This window comes from Urocampus carinirostris, chromosome 9, assembly GCF_059441175.1.
Source record: "Urocampus carinirostris isolate Australia breed hairy pipefish chromosome 9, RoL_Ucar_1.0, whole genome shotgun sequence".
In the NCBI taxonomy this organism is placed as follows: domain Eukaryota; kingdom Metazoa; phylum Chordata; class Actinopteri; order Syngnathiformes; family Syngnathidae; genus Urocampus; species Urocampus carinirostris.
In genome coordinates, this window is record NC_142357.1 from 25,681,019 (window position 1) to 25,705,203 (window position 24,185).

At 39.6% G+C, this 24,185-nt stretch overlaps 1 protein-coding gene and 1 pseudogene across 2 annotated transcripts; both read right to left on the bottom strand.

Annotated features, from left to right (window-relative positions):
* Positions 1-1,262: 1,262 nt before the first annotated feature.
* Positions 1,263-22,775, bottom strand: LOC148359915 (SLAIN motif-containing protein-like). 2 transcript variants are annotated; one of them, XM_088343352.1, is made up of 9 exons: positions 22,511-22,775; positions 20,909-21,495; positions 16,400-16,536; positions 11,858-11,980; positions 9,785-9,925; positions 7,339-7,662; positions 6,695-6,835; positions 4,881-5,166; positions 1,263-2,097 (listed from the first exon to the last, which is right to left on the bottom strand). In XM_088343352.1, the coding sequence occupies exons 2-9, from the start codon at positions 21,487-21,489 to the stop codon at positions 2,043-2,045; spliced, it is 1,788 nt and encodes a 595-aa protein (XP_088199478.1). In that variant the 5' UTR covers positions 21,490-21,495; positions 22,511-22,775; the 3' UTR covers positions 1,263-2,042. The 2 variants fall into 2 exon arrangements, with proteins under 2 accessions (XP_088199478.1, XP_088199477.1); XM_088343351.1 differs by having other exon boundaries at positions 6,695-6,838; positions 22,511-22,773.
* Positions 18,960-19,088, bottom strand: LOC148359916 (U2 spliceosomal RNA; annotated as a pseudogene).
* Positions 22,776-24,185: the final 1,410 nt, after the last annotated feature.

The window sequence follows — 24,185 nt, forward strand, 5'->3', positions numbered from 1 at the left end:
CACTTGCCAGACTTAAAGCCATCTGGAGAAACTAGGACACCCTGTTCGGTCATGTTTATTTGTATAGACCTTAATTACAAAAAGTTGCACAGACCATTATTACAGCAGCCCCTAAACTGAAACCTACACAGAAAGGCAAGAAAGAACTCAGAACTTCTACATGAGGTAAATGAAGAAACCTTGAGAAAGGGCCACACATGTAACAATCCCCCTTCCAGAATGACCATGCTGCAAGGGCTCTTGCAAGGACATCAACACACAATACATAATCACAAAAATTAACCTGCCACCATGGAGCCGTCATATCTGAAGCGTCACGACAGAAATTGTGGCCAGGAAAGCTCAAACCACAGCCCCACTGGGCAGACTTAAAACCATCTCGGGGGGACAAGAACATGGCAGTGAGATCAAAATCGGACTCATGCAAGCGCCGGCTACTTCCATCTTCCTCTATTCTTGTGAGACATGAACTCCCACAACTAAGCTGTAAAAGAAAATCCAGGCCAAGGAGATGCGATGCTACAGGAAACTTCTAGATATCAGCTACAGAGCCCATAAGCCAAACAAAACAGCGCACAAAATCATCAGAGAGCACATTGGACCTTGCAAAGAACTGTTGTCAACTGTGTGCAGACAAAATCTGCAGTGATATGGATACACCAGAAGATCATTAAGACTGGCCAAAATAATTCTACAGGGCGCTGTACACAAGGGCATGAGGAGAGGAAGACAGAAAAAGAACTGGGCCAACGACATCAATGCCCTGGTGCCAACTTTGCCATGACCAAAACGTAGGCCAGGAACCGTCAGCAGTGGATAAAGTTGTCCTCAGTTGCGTCTTCAACGGTGCCCCAACGACTCAGGCGGCTAAGGAATTTGTGTACTGTTGACAACTGAATTTCAGCTTTCTGCTCCAAAATCTTGACCGATGCAGCAGGTTCTACATAATGGCATACATCAAGTCCAACTCCCGGCACAATGGCTTGTAATTCACGCACTGTGCAACACCCAGGCTCGTTCTTCTCCCTCAAAGACAAGAAGACAAGAGTAAGAGGTCAATATCACTCATAAGGCATATAAGTGAGTGTTAAGTACAGATTAAAACATTCCACTGAGGTTGCAGATCTGATCTCAGAGTGAAGAGCATTCCACAGCACCGGGGACCGAATCGCGAACGCTCTCATACCTGCTGATTTTTTCCTGGTTGTCGGAATCAACGTCAGCATTTGGGTAGCATGTGATACAAACAAACTAGGACATAGTTGTTTGTTTGAAACCTGAAATTTATTATCCATTTTTTCCCATAAATTCTCTACAAGAGAGCAAAAGTTGTCCAAAGGCAGGAGAACCGAATTGCATAAATCTAAATCAGTAAAATTCAAAACACTACAGCATCCCAGTCTGCCAATGGATATGCAAGAACAAAACATCGAAATAATGGTAACTTTGATGACAGGAGATTGAGATTTTTAGTAAAGTGGTTGCAGCTCAAATTACCTTGGCACAAACCCAATATATTTATATATTTCAAATATCAATGAAGTTTTACAACGCTTCAGTTACAATGTAAACAAAAATCTGATGATAATTTCAACGTGAACAATGCCAGCATTCAGAACATCTCCGATTGTGCGACACAGAGCAGACACAATTAACAAAAACTTCATATCCATTACAAATGGAAACAAAATATCAAGCATGCGTTACTTCGTGCCTACATCTAGTAGGAGTTCACACAGACAATTAACTTCTTTAAAATCTTCATAACGTTGAAAATCAATTCCATTTAACAACAATTACAGCAGTTTCTCACAATCACCATAGAAAAATAAGTAATATTAACCCACACGCATCTTCTGGAAGCTCAAGATTGTCTGTAAAACATAGGTTGGGAGTGTGTGCCTTCTTTTTTGCCACCACAATCCATGCTGGGTATTGTCGACGATGCTTCATGCGAAATAAGGTGAGTCTCGACTAAATCCAGTCCGTGCAGAGGTTAATCCAAGATTGCAGCAGCGGACGCCTTTGTCTGGCGCCGGGCTTCAGTAGCAGCCGTCTTTCCAGGATTCATCAGAGATTTTAGCCATGCCCAACGACCTGTAGAAAAAATACAAAGACTTGATTGCTTTTGTTCGTAAGTGACATTTAAGGGGGGGGGGGTCATCAAGTGATTTATTAAGGCAACTGTCAAAGCCATGTTAATTTAAATGCTTTCACCATTATTTATGCATGTTTTGTTCACTCAAATTATCTTGGTTTTCTTCTACAAAGTCTGTCTTGCTGTGAGGAAATTTAATTGAATTGTTTTTATTGTCATGGATGTCAGTTTTGTGAAACATACTATACAACAAGGTTGGACATGGCACTCCATGGTAAACAGAAAAATATAAAAATATAATCAGGACAGGGCAGCATCATCATGGCGGCGCCCTGTTCGGCTGCGGCTGCATCGGCTTGCAACGTTTTTTTTACACGTCGGCCATAAGATCCAGTCTTCGACTCAGTTTTGATGGCGCACAAAGTCGGCTCGAACTGCAGATTAAGATGCGATCGCAGTTTTTTTTGCTGGATATGCGATCATCCAGACATCAAGCGCTCGGTGTTTATTAGCCACGGACTGCTATGTCAACAAGACCCAGCGGCCTACAAAGCAGCGAAGCAGAGTGGCAAGACAGCGGCGTGACCGCCGAACGAGGACATCAAGCGCTCGGTGCTACGACCACTCGACATCAAGCGCTCGGTGCTACGACCACTCGGGAGTGTTTATTAGCCACGGACTGCTATGTCAACAAGACCCAGCGGCCTACAAAGCAGCAAAGCAGAGTGGCAAGACAGCGGCGTGACGAGGAAGCGGGCCGGGCTAACAGCTAGGCTAAAGGCTAACCCCTCTAACATCCATTTTGCTCTCCAACGTTCGCTCTCGGGACAATAAACTGGACCATTTAACAACTGGAAGTGGCATCGAACCGCGAGATGACGAACTGCTGCGCTAAAATTCTGACGAAGACATGGTTAATCTTATCTATCCCGGCTGACGTTCAAAGAACCTGTGCGGGTCAGATGTATTGACATTTCGTTCTGTATACACGTGTACACGAATGACAATAAAGTAAATGTGAATCTGAATCTGAATGTGTTAGCGTGTGTGCGGCACAGCTCTGAGGTCATGAGATAAAACCTCATGTGTGGAGTTTGCATGTTCTCCCTGTGCTTGCATGGGTTTTCTCCGGGCACTCCGGTTTCCTCACACATTCCAAAAACATGCATGTTAGGTTAATTGGCCGGTCCAAATTGTCCCTAGGTGTGAATGAGCGAGCGAATTGTGCTCTGCGACTGGCTGGCAACCAATTCAGGGTGTCCACTGCCCTCTGCCTGAAGATAGCTGGGATCGGCTCCAGCACCCCCGCGACCCTACTGAGGATAAGCGGTACAGATAATGGATGGGATGGATGGATAATAAGGACAAAAGGCAGAAAGATATATTTACGACATAGCCCTTAGGGAGTGGCCTAAGTTGTAATAATAGTGCAATATACGTGAATGAGAAAGAATAGCGCATAATAATAATAGTGCTCTGAAAAGAAGAGCAATAACATTTAGCAGCAACAAAACAAAAATAAGTCTTAAGGTATATATTTTTAGTTTCGTTCAATAGTATACATTTTCCGTTTCATGGACGCCATCAGGCTTGTACTTGCCCAAGACACACCACAGAAAATGGTGCCTCTACGACCCTAGTGGTTAAGGGATCCAACTAACTAACTGACTAACTAACTAACTAACCAACAAACCAACCAACCGTGTTCTTGTAAAGGCAGCGGAAGAAGACGGAAGTGCAATGAGGGGCTGGGCAGGTTTTTTTTGCCAAGAACGCTAAACCTTATTTTGTGTTTGCCGATATTTGGAAAATGTTCAACATGGGGAAAGTATGACACTCTTCAATGTCACATTTTATCCAGCTGTCTAATCACAGTGCAGGCTGAGCGGGCCAACACCGCAAGGACCAAATGTTAACATGAGAGAAAGGGCTGACTGACCAAAATACTTTCTGACTGATAGAGATGCGTAGCACAAATACGCACCATGGTGTTTGCGATTATTTGTATACATGCCAACACTGCCACTCTACGTGTTAAACTACTGCTTTTTGCCCCCTTAAAAACGCCTACTGCTTTAAAAAACAAATCTAATACTTTTTCAAGTTTAAACAACAATAAAGAATCTTGACTCAAGACTAGTATTATAGTCTGCTTTATTTTGAAGTGACACTAGGACTTTGTGTGTGAATACGCCACACTAATGACCGCATTCAATTTCCGTTTTGGTAAGTTCGTCACTTCCGGTTTTAAACAAGCACATGGTTTGTTTGTTTTTTAAATGTCCTGGAGACCGATTGTGTTTCTGCGTAAAAAATAGAGTACACGATAACATCTTCTTTTCAATGTCAAAAGGTTGGCATGTACGCATTTCTATAATGACAAATATCAACATTACTTTCATTAACTTTACACACACACACACACACACACACATTATATGTATATATATATATATATATATATATATATATATATATACACACAAATGTTTGAGACTCTGGTGGGACCAATTCAGGATCTTCCTATGTATGGGAAACACTGAATTGCAATAAACAAATGAAATTCAATCTGCACAAATTTACTTAATTTCCAGTATCAACATTTAAATAAAAATTTTGTTTTGTTACTTGTCCAGAAGCAGTCTTTTAAGTTTGCTTGGATTTACTCGGACTTTTATTTCATCATGTAATAGTTAGCTTTCCTTTGTACCTAATGCCAAGTGAAAACATGGACCAATTTATGTTCATGTTTAATGGTTCAGCTCTATATTCTAGCGCTTACCTCCTTGCCGGCTGTGACAGTTTACTTCTGGCGGTTACAGATTGTCCTCGGCCCACTGCCGTCCGCCCGGCGCCAGTGCAGGCTCTGCCTGGTATGTAGGGGCCACCATTGGCAGAATCCGTGGTCGGTACCCTTCGGGCCCCCACAGATGCTGACGTTTGGATAACAGGCAGACCTCTGGAAGTCTGACGGGACGCCATGGAGCCCACAGGGGTGACTGCCTTTATCGGAGCACGCAGAGAAAGAGGAGACTGGCCGTTGCCACGCAGCCGGTTGCCCGCCATACCTTTTTGGTAAATGAGAGACAATGTTTGTCAACGGTGTTTATGACACTTTGTGGATGTGAAAATGAGAGAGAGAAAGGCACATTAAAGCGGTTTATGAGGGCAAGCAGGCATGACGGACAGGAAAAGTGGGATTTTCAGATAAGGATTTTTCCGAGAGGCATTGGACAAAACAGGCAACATTATTAAGGATGTTCATTTCAGGACTAGAGAGGTGTATTCAAAATTTACCATTTACTTTTTTTCCCCAATACCATCAACTGTGTTTTTTACTATGATCTTGGCAATATACAGTAATAGAGACTACTCGATGTTTTTAGTATTTCATTTTTCTAAATTTGCTCCATATGGGGCCCAATTGATAAAATATATTTTTCATTTAGCATACATGCTAACCTTTTGACAATAAAAAGCGGTGGATGTTATCGTGCGATCTAGTTTTACACACAAAAAATAATCAGTCTCCAAAATATTAAAAAAAAATTAAAAAACAAACATGTGCTCGTTTAAAAGTGACAATTTTTTTACCTAAACAAAAATTTCATGCAGTCGTTGGAGCTTTTTATTCACACAGAGATTTAGTCTTGCTTCAAAATAAAGCAGCCGTGGAATAAGATACTAGCCTTGAGTCAAAAAAGATGTTGTTTTTTTAAAATTTAGCACCAAAAAAAAATGGATTAAAAAAATCTGATGGCATTTTAAGAGGAGAAAAGTGGTAATCTGCTAACAATGTAAGTACAATAACTGTTTTTTTTTACTTTTGAAAAAAAACACATGTAAAATGCAGTTTGTATTATATATCATCCACTAAATCAATATATTTTAAATAAAGACAGACAACAAAAACAATGAAAAAATGTTGAATTACTAGCAGTCCCAAAAATTAGTCTAAATTATGACATACGTAATTATTTTCCCTTCATGCATTAATATTAAAAAGCAAAACTCACACATTCTCATCAAACTTGATATGCCATAATGCTATTTGTGGGAGAAAAAAATGGCACCAAAGTTGGTCAGGACTAAGGGATTTACCAATCACAGTTCACCTGTTCTCTGATTTAAATTATCTCTAATGGTCCAATAATAATCCCTAATAAATTATGTACATCTATGCAAAAGCACTGATGTCTGCCAATTAATTCTTACAATACTTCTGTTATTTATAAGTAATGACCTAAAAGGAAAATACAAGTCCAATGATAGGGCATTGTATCTTTATGAAAACGATTATCACTTTTGGACATCAAGTAAACTGCTGCCCATGAAGAAAAAACACCAAGCAAGTGTGTTATCTAAGCTAACTTCAGTCCAACATGTTACTTTTATTTTTACTGCTCTCAGATAAAAACCTGCTACACATCTCTTTTCCACCTGATAACAGCACACATCTAGTGCATGGATTGTGTCCCAGTTCCAGCAACTGAAACAAGCGACATAGTGAAACAGAAGTGGGGAAAGCTGAGAGAGGTTACAAAACAGGTGGGAGTCATTCTGTAGTAGGGAAGGCTTCAGGGATGAGAAGGTTACCTGAGGAGGGGGAGGGAGTCAAGTGGGACATGCGATTGCCAGAGCTCTGGAGGTTTGCCTCCATGCTGCGGCTGTTTCTGACTGCCTCCAAGGAACGTAGGCTGGTGCGGGGGGCCAGATTGGGCATGCTGTGCCTCAACTCTTCTGGAACAACACATGGACAAGGCATGAGTCAATAACAGATGGATGTTGTAGCCTTGACCGGAAGGACGTCACAAGGTTTCAGTCCGACATACTTTCCAGATATAAACTTGTGAACTTAATTACTATTGTGGCTTCCCCCAAAAAATATTTTGTTTTGGAAAAAAAAAAAACAATCAACATCCTTTTCTACTTTTTAACAATAAAATGTCACAAAAATACACACAAGTATTGATTCAAATTTATTATTTATCTTAATGTTTCCCAGTAAACATTATATATATATATATATATATATATATATATATATATATATATATATATGTGTAGTACAGTATATAAAGAGTATAGAGACAGTATGTGTTGTCTTTCTTGTAAGGCTTGAACAAAGCTTGATGTTCCGAGATCCAAACATATGTTTTGGTTAGGTGTTTGTGTCTAAAATGGCTCTTTCAACAATTTAGGTTGCCAACCCCTGACCTAGACTTACTAACAATACATACCCTCACTCTTGGCAAACTTAAGAAGCTCTGCACTCGGGCCCTGAAGAGAGCGTCTTGGGGTTCTTGTTCGAGGGGCCCCGATTTTGCCACTGTGCTCCTGACCGTGGTTAGAGGTCGAAGGCGACATACAACGAGGTGAGCCCAAGGGGGACGGGGTGTAGCGGTGGCGTTGCTGCGGCACGGGACTGAAATCATCCTCATCTTCTAGGCTGTAGTTGTCAAACTCCTGGTCACTGTAGGTGCCGCCCCGGCGGGACTGCAGAGATGTTGTTGAGCTACGACGGGACGCAGACGCTGAACTGGAAGCATAATCCTGCCTTAGACCTGTTTTTGAGAATGCATAGGCATTAATGAAATGTCCTGATATGAACCCCACCCGCAGAACTGGATTTGCTTGTGTAAAGAACTTTGCAAATTTTGACATTGCCTTTTTTTATCTCCTCGCCTACAAAAATCCAGAGGAAACGAAAAGGACAGAATTTAATAGAGGCCTGTTTTAGATCTGGTCTGTTTCAGGGGTAAGATCAGGCCTACAAAAACAGCCCGACCAGACTAGTTAACTAGATTTGCATGAGAGAGACTGAAGCAAAGCTATAATTTCATATTGTATTTGTGAGGACTCGAGAGTAGGCGAGAACAAATTAAAGCCCGTCTTTTTAAAAAAAATTAAGTTAAACAAGACTAAACAAACATTTACATATTTCATATTTCTGTGTTCGAAAAGGTTGCATTAACCGCCAATTTTCCATTATTGAATTATTTTTTTAAGAGTTCACTGGAAAATTTAAAAGGACATTTGGATGGGTTGAAAATTACTACAGCACCAGTAAGTCTACAGCGCCAGTACGTCCTTAAGAATCTACCGTGGATAAACAAAACAAAGAACAATGACGGGTGGTTAATAAAAACTTTAGTAACCACACATTGCTTCAGTATATACTTTTATAAAAATATATATTTACTTTTCAAAAACTCAGCGAAAGAGAAACCCGACCAATAGGGCCGACCTGTGCCGAAAAATCTTACCTGTGGTCTGTTTATCTGTCAAAATGATGAATTATGTCGACACATTTGCCTTCAGAATTGTTTCAATTTGGGTTGATTAAATTGAAAAAAAGTGCTAACCAAATCAATATCTATAATCAGATCACTCTTATTTATCAAAAAATCCTCAATTTACAATAGAATGCTTCCTTCCCCCACGACACGCAAGATGGGGGAGTGGTTTCTGTGGGCATTGCTAAGAGCAACGCATGGAAGGAGGCGGTCCACATTCTTATTTGCTAACTTTCTCCCAGTTCTGTTGGGGAACAAGCAGGCCGAACCTTTTTAGACCTTTATCTTTAAACCTTTCTCTCTCTATGTATATCCCTTGAGAGAGATTTTAGTGTAAAAGTCTAACACATGCTGCCAGAAGTCGACTTGCGAGGAAAAAGGAAATAAGTTCCCCAATTTTGTTGCCTCTAGTTTGGTCTTGCTGATAAAAGGTATGATTTGGGGCCCAGTGAGTCTATGGGACTCCTTGATTGCTACCTGCAATCTTCTACCCAGAAAGGGGATTTTTCTGGCTTGACACAGTCACAGATGCATTTTTTTCCCCGTTGGCTAATACCCCTTGACCTCCGCCGGATCGGCTCCCTACTACCTGATCAAAAAACGTCCTAAAACATCTTGAGTGGTAAGTTGATCTGATTATGAATTGAAGTGATTCAGGGAATATTGATCTGGTTTGAATAATGACCAATTGCCAAATTGATACTCAAAAATTTCCCTAACGTGAGTTTAAGGAAACTTGTGTTTACGTTTGATGAGTTTGTCGGTATCTCATTCGCGCATATCTTCCTCTTTATCCCTTAATTATATTATTTCCACAGTTGTTTTCAATTCCTTTTTTGTAGATTTATAGTAAACGAACTCTCGAAAATATTTTTGCGTGTTCCTTAAATGAAATAAACAAAAACTTTCCGCGTAAAAAATAAAATCACGGGTAAAATGCGTGTAGCCACACAATAGATCAGGGGTGTCAAACTTATTTTAACTCGGGGGGCCACACGACAGAACAAACGTTCTCTCTGGGGCCGGACGAGTAGATTGAGGAGAAAGAAAAAAAGAGAAATAAATAAGAGAAAGACAGAAAAAGAGTGAGGGACAAGGAAAGAGAAAAACGGAGAAAGAGTGAGAAAGAAAGAAATCCAAAGAGAAATTGAGAGAAAGAGAGAAAAGAGCATAGAAAGAGAGAATGGGAAAGCAAAAAAGACACAAAGAAAAAGAAAGACACAGAGAAAGACAAAGAAAGACACAGAAAAAGAGAAAGAAAGACACAGACACAAAGACACAGCAGAGACAAAGAACAGAGACAGAGACAGAGAGAAATGCAATACGCTACACTGTTTTTTTTTGTTATGGTTATGATGTGGCATCTGTTTGCATCAGTGTATCTACTCACTCTCTTCTTGTAGACGGGCCATTATCTGGACATCGGTGAGGTCCTGCAGCTTGTAACCCATGGAGATGGAGTCATCCGAAGTACTGAGCTCACTGTCTATTGAAGATTGAGAGCTCAGGGCTGAGGGCACACTTGAGACGCCTGCCAGGTGGGATGATAAAATCAGATCCGTTGGATTAGATCCTAGAATGACGCTTAAGTCATTATGCATTGCCCGGAGAGTCACCCAATTAAGAAAGAAAAACACAGAAGAAAATTTGATTGATGTTTTTCTGTCAGTGAAGATTTTAGCTTAAGTATAATTACGGCCTTTAAAGACTGACTGACGGGGCTAAGTATGTAACACAGTAATGGTATGTGTCAGCATATTATCAGCTTTGTCAGTCAAAGTAAAATGATTGGTATCACAATAAAAATGAGCTCAACGCCTTTTAAAGCCAGTAAAACCAACTACAATAAAAACTTAGCAATTGCAGCTTTTCCACAGCAAACATTCAACTAGAATGGTGTTAAAAAGTAAGAAGTGCTAGGCATGGGATTTGAAAAATAAGGAACAGCTGATCACAAGTCGAGTATTGTATACGATGACCACACCAAAGCCATGCAAAAACGGTTACTTACAAACTTGACAACATTAACAAAGTGAAAAAATAAAAGGAAGAAGAGAGAATCCAAAGCCACACCTATCAAGTCAAGGAATACAAGTTATGTAATTTTCAATAATGTAAACACACCCTTAAAATATCAGTGAGTGCATTTAGCCACCTATAATAATCACACCCACTTTAAAAAATCACCATTTAAATGCCAACATATTTGACCTAAGTTAAGACACATGTGAACAATCAATGCTGTATTTAGATTAATACATTAAATTCTAAAGCACTTTGCCAGATGTAACTGCATTTTGTTTAACTCTTCTACTTCCAGTTTTTGTTCTCGTTGAATACCCTATACAAACGCTGCTCTACGGACGATCGTTTGTTAGTTGAACTTGATTGTAAGTTGCCTCAGTGCTATAATTTGTATACTTAAGGTTTATACAACTATGTTTAAGGCTTGTATAAGCCAGCTGTATTGTTTTGTACTAAAGAAAAAAAATCAACATTTAATAAAAGAAAATTCTCTATAAAGATAAAAAGTGAAGTTTGACTTAATTGCGGAAGATGGGATTCAAGAGTTAGGCTACCTCCTCTGTTGTAGAAAGTGGGTGAGAAAAGCGATCCAACCATTTTCTCAACCGCATCAATCTTTCTTATTCCACTTTCATTTAAAAAGAAACGTCCCGTCTCTTATTTACACTTTACACCAACCATATTGAATGGATGCATGAGAAATCAAACAATAATAATGTCAAAGTTCTTAGCGCGCTGGAGATACATTATAGAATGATTACACACGAAGTAGGAAGTAGAAACTGGATTTCTTCTTCGGGTTGGATGCTGAGTGACCTCTCACAGCGCCACGGGGCGAAAAGAAGCACTAAAGCACTGTCCCATACTCAGAAAAAGGTGCACAATAGAAAATCTAACTTACAGCAACATCCCGAAATTTTTTTTTGTATCTACCGTTTTTTGTAAGTCAAATGGTCGTAAGTAGGGGAGCATCTGTACTTGAGAATTCAAACCCAAAGTGTGCTTAAATACTGTGCTGTCCATTTTTGTTCCTATCCAACACTGAAAATATTTTGAAGTAAAACTTTCAACTAATGATAGCGTTTGTTCTATGGCGGGCCTGGGGGCAGTCAGGCTGGATTTTTTTAGACAAGATCTTACTTCTGAAACAGACTCCTAATATCTTATTTGTGAACTTCGACATCAAGATATTTATATGTGTCCACTGATTCCCCAGATAATTTGACATTAAAAACAGTAAGCAATCGTTTCAAGTGTGTGTGATTTAGAGCTGACCCAGTAAAACATGCAAAAAGCCCTTAGGTGGACCCATTGTTGACACATTAGTGCACATATGACAAGTGACCCACTTCCCAGCAAAAGAAAAAAAACTGACATCATTGCCGCGGGTTCAGTTGTACTTAACATGAGGTCACAGCGTGTTAATGTCATGCCATACCTGAGTTGCCACAGGTTAGTAGAGATTTGTTAGTCGATTTGTGGTACCCAGGAGAAATCAGGCCTGAGCCTGTCAATCCTGCCTCTGCCGACGGACTGCTGTACATGTTCCTCCAGCGGGATGCTGTGCAACAACAAGAATGGATATTAGATACTGGTTGACATATTGTTATGAAAGACAAAGAAAAGTAAAGGCGGGACAAGTGTGTTGGATAAATTGTGGTTAAAGTCACAAAAGATGCAGAATAACAACAGTGGCAGTTCTCCAATTCAGTATGATACATTAGCACAATTACACAGTTTCTACTATAAAAATGTTTATCTTAAAAGTGGGGCAGTAAAGACTAAAATTAGTTCATGAAACTTCAGAAAAAAAGGCAGTATTTGCACAAGGAGCAGGAAATGCTTCGCCAACATTTGGTAAACCTCCACGCTTGAATTCATCTGCGCAGGTTCCACCCATGTTTTTCCCAGATGGAAAACATCAGAGATCATGAGAGAAGCCTTGGATTTTTACAAGTGCACTAAAGAGCAACTACAGAAAGCTTGAAGACATGATTATTAAGCATTTTTTTAACTTTTTTTTTTTTTTTACAAAGAAATACATTAAAAGGAGAATTTGTATTATTTAGTGACTCGTAGTGGTAAGAAAAACCTCATAAAAAATGTTGATTCGAATAATAACAACAAATATATAAACTCCTATACAAACGTGCATTGTTTAACCCCTTACTGTTAATTCGCCTAAATTCCCAATCCAAAGTAAATTCAATGCTGTTGTAGTACAATTGGGGAATATGGACAGTTTGGGTCTCTTTTGAAAGGTAAAATTGTTAAAGTTTTGTCCCAAACTAAAATAATCATTGCGTGTGCTTGTAACATTGAGTAATCCGAGTTGGAAGACAAGAAAAGATGGTTTTTATTCTTTATTCTAATCAAATGCCTGCAAAAGAGTGTAGCGTGGGCATCTTAGCTGGAAAACAGGTGAGCCAATAGCCTGAAGCCTTACCTAGCACCTTGTCAAATTTGATCACTATCTGAAAAACTAAACATAGTATTTTACACATTTTTATGATGGTAGGTCTCGGCGTTTCCAAAAAAGCCATTTGGAGCCGACCAGTTCACAGCCCTTAAAACTTATAGTCATGTATTTTACTTTGGCCAATTTTAGACATTGTAAGAGTTTTAAATGTTAGTCTTCTCTTTCTAAACGTGAATCCATGATTGTGCACACTTGCACATAATGATGGTTCGTAAAAATCAATCACGGTTGGCATCGCGCACGTGATTTGAATACACACCGTAAATGTGTACAATATTACATTGGAAAATCATTGGCTAACCAATGTGTCAATCCACATCTGAATTGGTTACTATCGGCTAAAGATTTTTGAAGCTGAATTGGCCATGACATTGTTTTATACAGGCCCCCATAAGTTGTCACAGGCTAAGGACTGTAAAAAAGCCTCCAATTGGCCAAGAGCTGTGTCAATCACGAGGTCAGGAGCTATCGGAAGTATTGAAAATAATCTGACGATGATGGTGGCGCACATGGACGCAGCGGCTCACAGCTCTTCAGCTAATTTTCTATTTTTGACCGTTCTCTTGTGTATTTTGTTTTCTTTTCTAGACACATGCGTGGCCAATAATACCTATAGTCGGGAGTAACTTATAAATCTGGGTCTGCGTCTAAATTTTGACTTTTTGGGCACCTCTTATACCACCTTTGATATCCCGCAAGAAATTTAGAGCGCTGCGGGATTTCTGTGGGTGGCCAACCCACTTACGAAGCGGCGAGACGGCGTAGCGATCGCAAACAAAAGCGGGGCTGTCGCTCGGGCCATGATGCTAAGCTAAGGGAGCTACACGGGCGAAACGGCAGAGTAGGACATGATGATGATGCAACTATGCCCAATCCCACCAATATTTCTTCATCGATCTTGCCTGTCAACCGACGTTTGAGACCCAACACGCCCGCACGGCGACATCTTGTGACGATTTCTACAAAGACTTCAGCTAAGTTCAAAGATTCAGCAAAGCAAAATATTTGGTCTTTTAAATGGAATTGTGCCTAATTCCACCAACATGACTTTAAGGGGAGCAATGAAGCCAAGGAGATGGATACAAAACTCCTCAAATATTGCCGGAACGCTTGTAGGTGGATTTTTTTTATCTGTCAACATTATCTTGTTTTTTGGAGTAAATATTTTACACGGTTGGATTCACTGGACTTTTGTGACTGTAACCACACGATATTTGCGGGGAATCGTATCCTGAGCTGACTCCCAAGAGATGTTATAGGTGAGCATACCAGCTTTATAGTTTTCTGGTATCTTGTTTCAGACTGACCGTGAGGTTCCTATGATGAGTATATTTTGAAATAATCATCATATTCTAAATCCCAAGAGTTTATGCTTGCCGAGGATTCATGGCATAACATGATTCAGTGACTGGTGACATCGTGACTTTGTTTACCAACGACAGCTGGCCTGCGGGCCGTCAGAGCGCTAAGAGGTTAAACTATTCGTAGGTCAAGTTTACATTTGTTTTACATAACCTGAGCCTTACATAGATGGAGCGGGTATAATTACAGACCATCTTGCTGCTAGAGGTACCGAAAAATTAAACTTTGGCAAAAGGCTGGTCGAAAAAAACTGGAGCAGTTTAGTCACCTTTTTGTTTCCGTAGTTTGTACTCTTCTTTGTGCTTTTCAACACTCCTTTTTGGTTGCACTACACAATACAGCACTAACTAGTGGTCAAACAAGACACACAGTTCCTTTAATAGTAACTAAGCTAATGTGTGTCATTAGCAGCGAAGGTTTTCCAGAGCATGTCTTTTTTTTCTGCTCTTACCAATACAATGGAGGGAAAGTTAGTCCTAAGTGAGCGCCCAAAAACCTTTGGACTAATAATGAACTCCAATAAATAGTTTTTTGTCTTAGTTCATGAGAGATGTAAGTAAGGGATTAAGCAAAAGAGCAAAAAAGAAAGGGCAGTTTCTTACCTACATCGCACAAAAGGGTTTAAAGATCGACAGTACTAAAATTATTCTCATCGGTAGGATAATCATCTCTTAACCAAATTTAAGTCATTTAGCTCAACAAGCAGAGACTGATCAGAAGGAAACAAAAACAATAATTTGAACAAAGAAACAAAACAATAAAACAAATTCTGGAACATCAATTATATGAAAAAAAATGACTTTTGATGCTCATGCAGGGCCTGACACTGCAACTACTTTCACATGCAAAAGCGGTCAAAGTTAGTGTTTAATGGTAAAAAAATATATAATGAATAGCAGAAAAAAATTGTATTCAAATAAAATGCAAACATATCTTGAATTGACATCAATAACTTCATCATGACACAAGTTTATGACAGGGGCCATAAAGCCACAAACTAGGGCGGCAACCAAATCCTGCGCTGTACGAAATTTGGAGATTTTTTTAACTTGCTGGCTCTACAGGCTTGTGTTATTATTGCAGCCTTGGTCAAGCTCCTGTTGCGCGTGCAGCTACGTGTATTTCCCAGACGCGCTTGAATGAACTCTTCTTTTTTCATCTTTATTTATTGCGTTTTTTATTGGTGTTTAGAGTGAAGTTGAAGCACTTTCAGCAGTATTATGCTAACAAAAAAAAACGGGTCGAGCCTGACGGCACTTTCCCACCACCCCTAATTTCACCTATCTAATGTGTTTCGCACCGAGCAGTTTTCCTTAAAGTATGATAAAAGCAGAAAGCTTCCTACAGCTTAAAGCTAGTTAAATTTAACACTTGTTAATGCCTTTCAAAACTACTAACGACTAAAAAAAAAAATCACAATTGAAACATACAAAACAAAAAACACAAATATTTCTATAATATTACCTCGCACAGCTTTTAGCATCGGCGAAAAATGTTTGTCGGACAGCCACTCCCCAAAAAATTCACACTTTCCCATGGTCCAAAGTAAACGTCTCAGTCTGAAGTGACTATGTGTATTGTGGGTACACCTAAGACATGCGTCTGCTCTGAAAGGCCCGACTGAAACCACATTACCGTTTTCATGGTAATTGTAGTCACGCCATGTTGCTACGATAGTACATCGATGAATTATTAAAAATGAAAAATGCTACTAAATCTATTTAGTTGAAACAAATATACATCTAATAAATGTGTTCACATTTTTAAGACTTTCAATGCCAATTAAGGCCTTGTTTTTAGAATAATGAATTCAATGCCTTTTAAGACTTTTCAAGGAACCGCGGGAACCCTGCGCAGATAGCCGCGGTGGAAGAGAAGCAATAATGGCTCTTTGAACTGAGTGGGTCACTGTTAATTCATACTTAATAGAAAATGATCTACTTTCAACTTTTTCAGCACATCTTAAATGACGCAACCCACCTTGAACTAAAAAGTCAAGTCGTAGTAGTGCTAGCAGTAGAAAAGTTTGAAAAGAGGCCTGGCATCTATAAAAATATTGAGTATATTGGAGCAAAGTTTTTTCAACAAAATCAATAATCTTTCTACTTGATTTAAAGTGTAATTGAGTGGAACACATACTCTGGTCTAGTCGGTTGATTAGGGTCCGACATGCCTTCTCCGTTTCTGGACTGGGGTTGTCCAGAACCTGCCGACACCACTTCATGGGGGACTCTGGGTCGTCCTCTGATGCTTGCTTTTTAGGCGACACATACAACCTGTTGAAAAGAAAGTCAAGTCATTTTTATTTGTATAGCCCTAAATCACGAAGAGTCTCAAAGGGCTTCACAGATTATTACACTATATTACACAGACTATTTTTCAGTACATCTATCGCAATCTAAAGCAAAAAAGCAGGGATAATAATATTTTTTTCAGTTTAACAACATAAAGAAATGTTATACAAGATTTATTCTGCTTGTTACTTTTTTTAACATTGGACACCTGCAAAGAAGATTGCAAAGTTATTTTTTTTTATTTTTTATTTTTTAAATCATTTATTCCTCTTTGTTGCTTTGACTATCATTCCTCTCGGTTGTTAGTTGTTTTGACTATTATGCCTCTCTGTAGTTTTGACTATTATGCCTCTCTGTAGTTTTTAACTATTATGCCCGTCTGATGTTTTGACCATTATTCCCCTTTATTGTTTTGACCATTATTCCTCACTGTTGTTTTGACTATTATTCCCCCTTTATTGTTTTGACCATTATTCCCCTCTGTTGCTGTGACTATTATTATCAGCTGTTGTATGTTATTTTGACCAATATTCCTCTCTTTTGCATGTTATTTTGACCAATATTCCTCTCTGTTGTATGTTATTTTGACCAATATTCCTCTCTGTTGTATGTTATTTTGAGCAATATTCCTCTCTGTTGTAGGAGTGAATGAGTTGTCTGTCTCTGTGTGCCCTGCGACTGGCTGGCAACCAGTTCAGGGTGTCCTCTGCCCACTGCCCGGGGATAGCTGGGATGGGCTCCAGCAGCTCTACTGAGGATAAGCGGTGCAGATAATGGATGGATAAGAAAGCTTGATGCGGTTGAGCAAATGTTCGGAACGCTTTTTTTCGGTCACTTTTTATCACAGAGTACCTCTTGAAAAAAGTAAGTTAAACTCAACTTCAATTATCTTTATATAGCATACTATGGGGCGGCAGTGGCTCGTGAGGTAGGGCACTCGTCTTGGGATCAAGAGATCGCAGTTCGAATCCCGGCTCCTCCGTGTTACATGTTGAAGTGTCCTAGGGTAAGACACTGAACCCTTAATGCCCCCAATAAGCAGATTAGCGCCTTATGTGGCTGCACGGCCGCTATTGGAAACTGTGAAGCACATTGTAAAGCGCTTTGGGAAGTCTTCATTGACTTGAAAAGCGCTATATAAATGCAGATCATTTCATTTCATTTTATGAAATTTTTTTTTTTTAGTACAAAACAATACAGGTTACTTATACAAGCCTAGAACATGCTTAAATAAACCTTAAACATACAAAATATAACACTGAAGCAACTTACGAACAAATTCAACTTAAGGACAATGGCCAGAACCGTTCATAAGTAGGGCAGCGTCTGTATGTTATATTGACCATTAGTCCTCTCAGTTGTTGTTTGTTTTGACCATTATTCCTCCGCTTTGTTTGATATTGTCAGACATAACGAAATTGTGAATATGCTTGATTGCTGTTAAGATTGTCAAGAGGGGGTTGTTCAAAACTCACATTGTTTGTTTGCTGTTATTAGTGTCAATATATTTGTTCAAACCAAAAAAAAATTGACTATTATTAATCTCTGTTGTTCATTATTTTGACTCTTATGAATGATTTGATTTTTTTCACACTTGAAAGAGGATTTGCTTTTTGTATCTTAAGGTATTTAATAAAAAGAAACAGATTTGGAATTTTAAATTGAAAAGTTTTTTTTCTAAGTCCTTTCATGTTCTCCTTACAAGTACAGCATTTATTGTCATCTTCATTCCTTATTTAAGTGTCTAATAAACTATAGTCTCATATTTTTCCAATATATGACCCATAAATCAAAAAAATGGACATCCCTGTGTGTTTTGTTTATGAAATTGAGTCACGAGTGCAGGTTTTTCACACACACACCAGGAAATTTAAGTGAGAGTCACATGAGCAAATCCTTTGAGGTGTGTGCACAATAGACGCGGACCAACTAGTTCAAAACCAGAATCAACCACAAATCATCTTTCGCTGGACAAACACAAAGACAAAATATTCCCAGCAGACAGAGCAACAACACAAGGAACAAAATGTTCAGGCCGCCTATCCCGTTGCTTTACTTTTCAGTGGTCTGTTTCTGTATACAGAACACAGTTTTATTAACTTGTTATTTATTATTATATTTGACTGAGAATGACAGAGTCGGAATTACCATATTTTTAGCACTTTAAGGCGCACCCGATTATAAGGTGCACCCCTGTAAAAATAGTCTTTTGGGATATTTTTTTTCATATATTAAGGTTAGCGTTGCGGGGGTTTTTAAGGGTTATTTATCTATCTTCATTATTCATTATTCATTATCCGTTATCGGTCAGTTCATAATACGCTACAAAGCCTAGGAGCCGGGACACTTACTCTCAGCCAAAAGGCCAAGCTAAGGTCCTAGCCCTAAAGCCTTGTTGCGATCATTGCGAATGCACCGTTCCCGGAGGTACTGCAATACCGGGCCAATGCGTGGAGTGGACAGAGCAAGCTCTTATTCCATCTCCGGAATGCAAAAATCAAAGCTATTACATCATACCCAGAGGCAGTAGCTTTATTGTTCTGGAATTTGCACAAAAAATACAGGATTCTACCCACTAGTTTACTTGCAGACATCACATGAAAAGGCATTAGGTTTTATCTCATCATCACACAATTTTTAGTCACGGTACGAAACTGTTGATGTTATTATTGGACTGGGCCGCAACAATATTGTTAGACATTGAAATGGTCCGTGGTCCAAAAAAGGTTCGAGACCATTAAAATACAGTATTGTATTGCTGACTCACATCATCTTTGCCAAGCACACAAGACTCTAAACTGAATGTAAAGAAAGCCATTAAGTAATTTGGTGATCTCAAAATACATTAATGCATGGCTGCTTGAATCAAAAGGTTTGTCACTTTCAAAGATTAGTTTGAGCTGATAAAGATTGCAACATAATTTTATAAAGCATTTTAATCCCTTTGTTTTCTTATTTCTCAAATAGTGTAAAAATGAGATAATATTTAATGCCTTTTCAGGTATAGTCTTCATCCCTAGTGGTCTAGTGGATATGACCCAGCGCTCTCCCCATCACGATGTTTGGTTCGAACCCCGTTCCCACCGTTCTCATACTATTGTGGTCAGTGATACTATTTATCGGCATATCAACAAGTGCACATACATGGTAATGTGTTTCCAATTATGTCTGCATATAACGTGCACCAGATAAGAAGTTGACTGTGCATGATTATCATTCCTTATTATCTTAAGGGTATCAATATAATCCATTACAGGATTTAAACATTGTATTATTCTGCATAGTTACATGAAACAATTGGCTCCTGCATTCCCCAGAGTTCAGGAAGCCTGAATTCTCAACGGTGTTTCTGTCCCAGTTGCAGTCCGGTCACAGTTGGGGCCCCGCGTCACATGCTGCGCAATCCCACCCAAAGCAGTTTATCCAGGCGGGAGCAGCCAGGCCCAGATTATGTTCCTAGCTGGATTACGGAGTATTTTGGCTACGATGCACCTCGAAAGCACATATGGTATGGCTAATGATCCAGATAAAGGCAGGAATGGGCTAGCAGGATGTTAAGCAGCTAAATTGACCGGTTTAAGTATTTTTTATATGCTACTTTGATAAATGATGTACAGTAATCCCTCACTATAACATGGTTTACTTTTCACAGTTTGGCTACTTCAAGGATTTGCACTGAGCATTGTACTCTGCATTCTGATATGTTAAACACTCTCCACGCTGGTTATTTTTTTGACGGTACAGTAGTTATTCGTAAAAAGAATTTGAGAAAACGTTCTTACAGTACTTTTGTTTTTCTAAACAAAGACTTGAGCCGGTAAAAGAGGTTTGTAACAAAAATCTGTGATGACGAGTTTAAAGTTACTTTCCATAAAATACCTATTCAATTTGTTTTTAAGACGACAAAAACCTGTACAACAGGTAATATGTTCTGGAATATCAGTTACCTGTTTTTGTTTTTTGAAGAGTTAATGTGAAGTGAGCATTTAGAGCCTCAGGCATCCATGTCTACTCAATTCAGTGTTGATGAAATTCAACCCACCGGCTGGGTACATTTCCTTTAGCGATAAATGACAAAGATGGCTTGTGGTGTTGCTCATCCTTATAAAAATGTTAGCGAATGTGTCAGGATTACATAAAGTTATTCATAGTCAGATTACACATAATAGTCACTTGGCCTTTGGGAAAAAGCCATTTGTTAAAGGTCCAACAAAAAAATCACATGTGACTCATTTGAATGAGGAGACTTTTGGATTAGGCCAACTGATGAGATGTGACAATGCAAGTAAGTACCAGCCAGCGATAATTGAAACAGCAATGAGCATTGTAGTGTGGTGTGGTTGAGAAAACCTACCAACTGTCCTCGTCTTCGATTTGGGCACCCTCTTCTTCTAGATCGAGAACATCGACCTCGTCTAGTGCTAATTGGTCCATCCCCGAGTCGCTTTCAGCTAAAGTCTCAGACTCGCAGCTCTCCAGCGATGGGCTGTCCGGCGTCTGGCTCTGGCCCTGCACAGTACACGGGAGGAATCTGCCACAGGGTCCGAGGCCCTCGGCCGCTTCTCCATTCTCTTTGTCCTCCGTATTGTTAGCGCCCTGGGTCGGTGACATATCATCGCTGCTACTGAGGTTTTCCAGTGGGGGCGACAGCTCCAAGTCTCTGCTCCTCAGATTGAAATCATCCACCAGATCTAGATTGCATTCGCCACTGGCTCCTCGATGGAAGTTTTTGCTTCCTCTGGTTCGCAGCGACTCGTTCTGCACCTCCAGTCTGTGGACGAGCTCTTGCAACTTGCGGACCTCCTCCAGTTCCACTCCCGCCAGGTCTTGTGTTCCCTCCATTTGTCCCTCGCACCCGAGTTTGTAGTTCTCAACGAGGCCTGGGGGGCTATCGTCTGGATGGGGGACCGGGCTGGCACTTTCAGGAAACACCATCCTACTCTGTTGGGAGTTGAACTCAAATCAGTAGGATAATTTATGATGAAAACATGGGTGAATAGTTGCTAGATAGGATTAAGTCAAGTCACATGAATTTGCATCGCTTCATATCGGTCAAAGTCTACGTTTTCTGTTTTTATGATCGTTTCAAATTGTGAAAGCCGTATAACATTTTTTTTTAACGGGAAAAAACGTTTTTGTTAGACAGATCTCGTCTTGGCCATTTCGTCTCAAATCCAGATCATCTTGGTGGCGGACAATAACGTTATAGTAGATGATAAGCACAGCTTTAAATTAAAAGTGCATTTGGATAAAAGAGATTGACAAAGTTCTGCCCTGCCTTTCTCACTATACTGTTGACAGTGAAATTTTTCAGCCATTTGAGGAAAGTATACACAAAGTATAGGAAGACAATAAGAACTAATACCTTTGACATCTTTGTTGCAAATTAAACTAAAATTTGACAGTTAAAGAGTAAGTCTGCAAGTCATTCATTGCTATGAATAACAAACCGCACTAAATTTATTGCTAATAGGAAAAAACAAAGAAAGATGCTGGAAAAAATGTTTCTGTTGTTCATTTTTTAAATGAAAAAACTTGTATACGCATATTCTGTTGTTTTAAATTCAACATAAGTCTTTCTCGCTTCGAGTAAATAGGTACCGCGTTGTTTTTGCAAGATGTATTACCGCTTAATAAGGGAATTTTGCAATCGTTAATAAGGGAAGATACTTGCCGAGTATGTATTTAATCGAAATCATGAAAAATATCGATAATCTCCAAACGAGCTGAATGAGAGCTGATGAATTCACGACCTCGCGTTTACCAATGCGTTAACACAACTGCTCACTTAGTTTACACGCTAGTTTAACCACGAAGAAAATGCACATCACTACACGCGACAATGGCATTAGTGTATAAACCAGTATCATTAGTTAACAATAGAACTAGCTGGTAAACCCGCCGCTACTCCTCATATTAGCGGGGGTAGCACATGCTAACAGCATAACAAATTTACCCGGTGACCGTTGAAGGGTCCCTCGCGAGCCGTGAAGACCGAATGTGGCCCTCAAACAATTCCCCGGAACACCGACGACCGCATGCACGAGCTGGCCGATAGCACACCGCCGAAAGTCGCCTCGTTTTCGGTCATTAGGTGTCTATGCTGTCGTAACGCTAATAAGAGTTCAGTAGCTGCAGTCATGTCGCAAACTCGCTTGTTGATAGACTTCATTGGATAATGAAGACGGCAAGGCAGAATCCCTCCTACAGAGGGTTCCCTCTCTTTTATATGGCGCCCTCTACCGGTATAACATAATATTGCTGAGGAGGCTGTATTTAGAATACAGTGGAACCTCGGTTTCTCGACCATAATCCGTTCCAGAACCCTGTTCGAAAACCGACTTGGTCGATCACCGATAATCGTTTTTGCCATTAAAAGTAATGTAAAATCATTTTAATCCGTTCCAACACCCTGAACGCTTACAATGAACGTAAACATGAAGCTAACCCAGGCTAATCGTGCATTCGCGTTAGCGTACGAAAGATTACGCTAACATGAACGTGTACAACTAAAAAAAATCCGGTCGTTTACACGTCATTCAGCACCCGGGTCTCCACAAAAAGTGGTGAGCGGTTAAAGGATAAAGAAAATAATTATGAATATGATTTCTTACCTTTGTGGTGCTCAGCAGAAGCCATGCTGTATGTATAGCAAGATCGGAAACTCGCACACCTTCTTCATATTTTGCTATTATTTCTTTCTTAAATGCAATAGTTGTACGCACTACCCTTCTTTTTTCACCTTTAGCAACTTTGCTGCTTGCATGACCTTCTTGAGAGGCATAATTAGGGGCTAAAACACTCCGTTCACCGATATCTAAAGCGAAAGCAAAAAGAAGTGCGCGCGCACGTCATAACAGTTCTTCACGAGGGGTGGGGGCAATCTACACCCGTACGCCGCTCAGCATCGCCCCTAGCGTACCGGCGTTCGAACTCCGATTATTTGAAAGAAAAGTGAAGCAAGAAATTCTCGAAATTTTTGGTCGAGAACCGATTTGTTCGAAAACCGAGGTTCCACTGTAGAATAGAATAGAATATACCTTTATTGTCATTCTTACAAAATGGGTTAACATATTGTGACAACAAAATTGGGCATGACACTCCAGTTTCACACATTCACAGTGAGGTAAAAAACCCAAGAAGATAAAGGAACAGAGAAGATAAGGTTATAAAACAAGGAGGATAAGGTTATAGTTATAATTTACACACACTTTACACAAGAAATGTCGGCATGTAGGATGTTACATACAGTTTGGTATCGTAAGGGTTTGTGCAATATGCATTTGGTGCAGAAATAGTCATCATAGTGCAAAAAATTGTCAACATGTTAATTTGGTGCAAAAATAGTCATCATAGTGCAAAAAAAAAATAGTCAACATGTTAATTTGGTGCAAAAATAGTCATCATAGTGCAAAAAAAAAATAGTCAACATTGTGCAGGGTGAGCAGTAAACATAGTGCAGTCAACATTGTGCAAGAAACATAGACATGAGTACCATTTACGTTCGTATGAGGTAGTGTTTTTGCAAGAGTTTTTCAGTTTTTTGTGCGGTGTGTGTTTAGGGTGGTGATGGCTTTGGGGAAGAAACTGTCTCTGAGTCTGTTTGTTTTTGTTTTGTGTGACCTTTATGA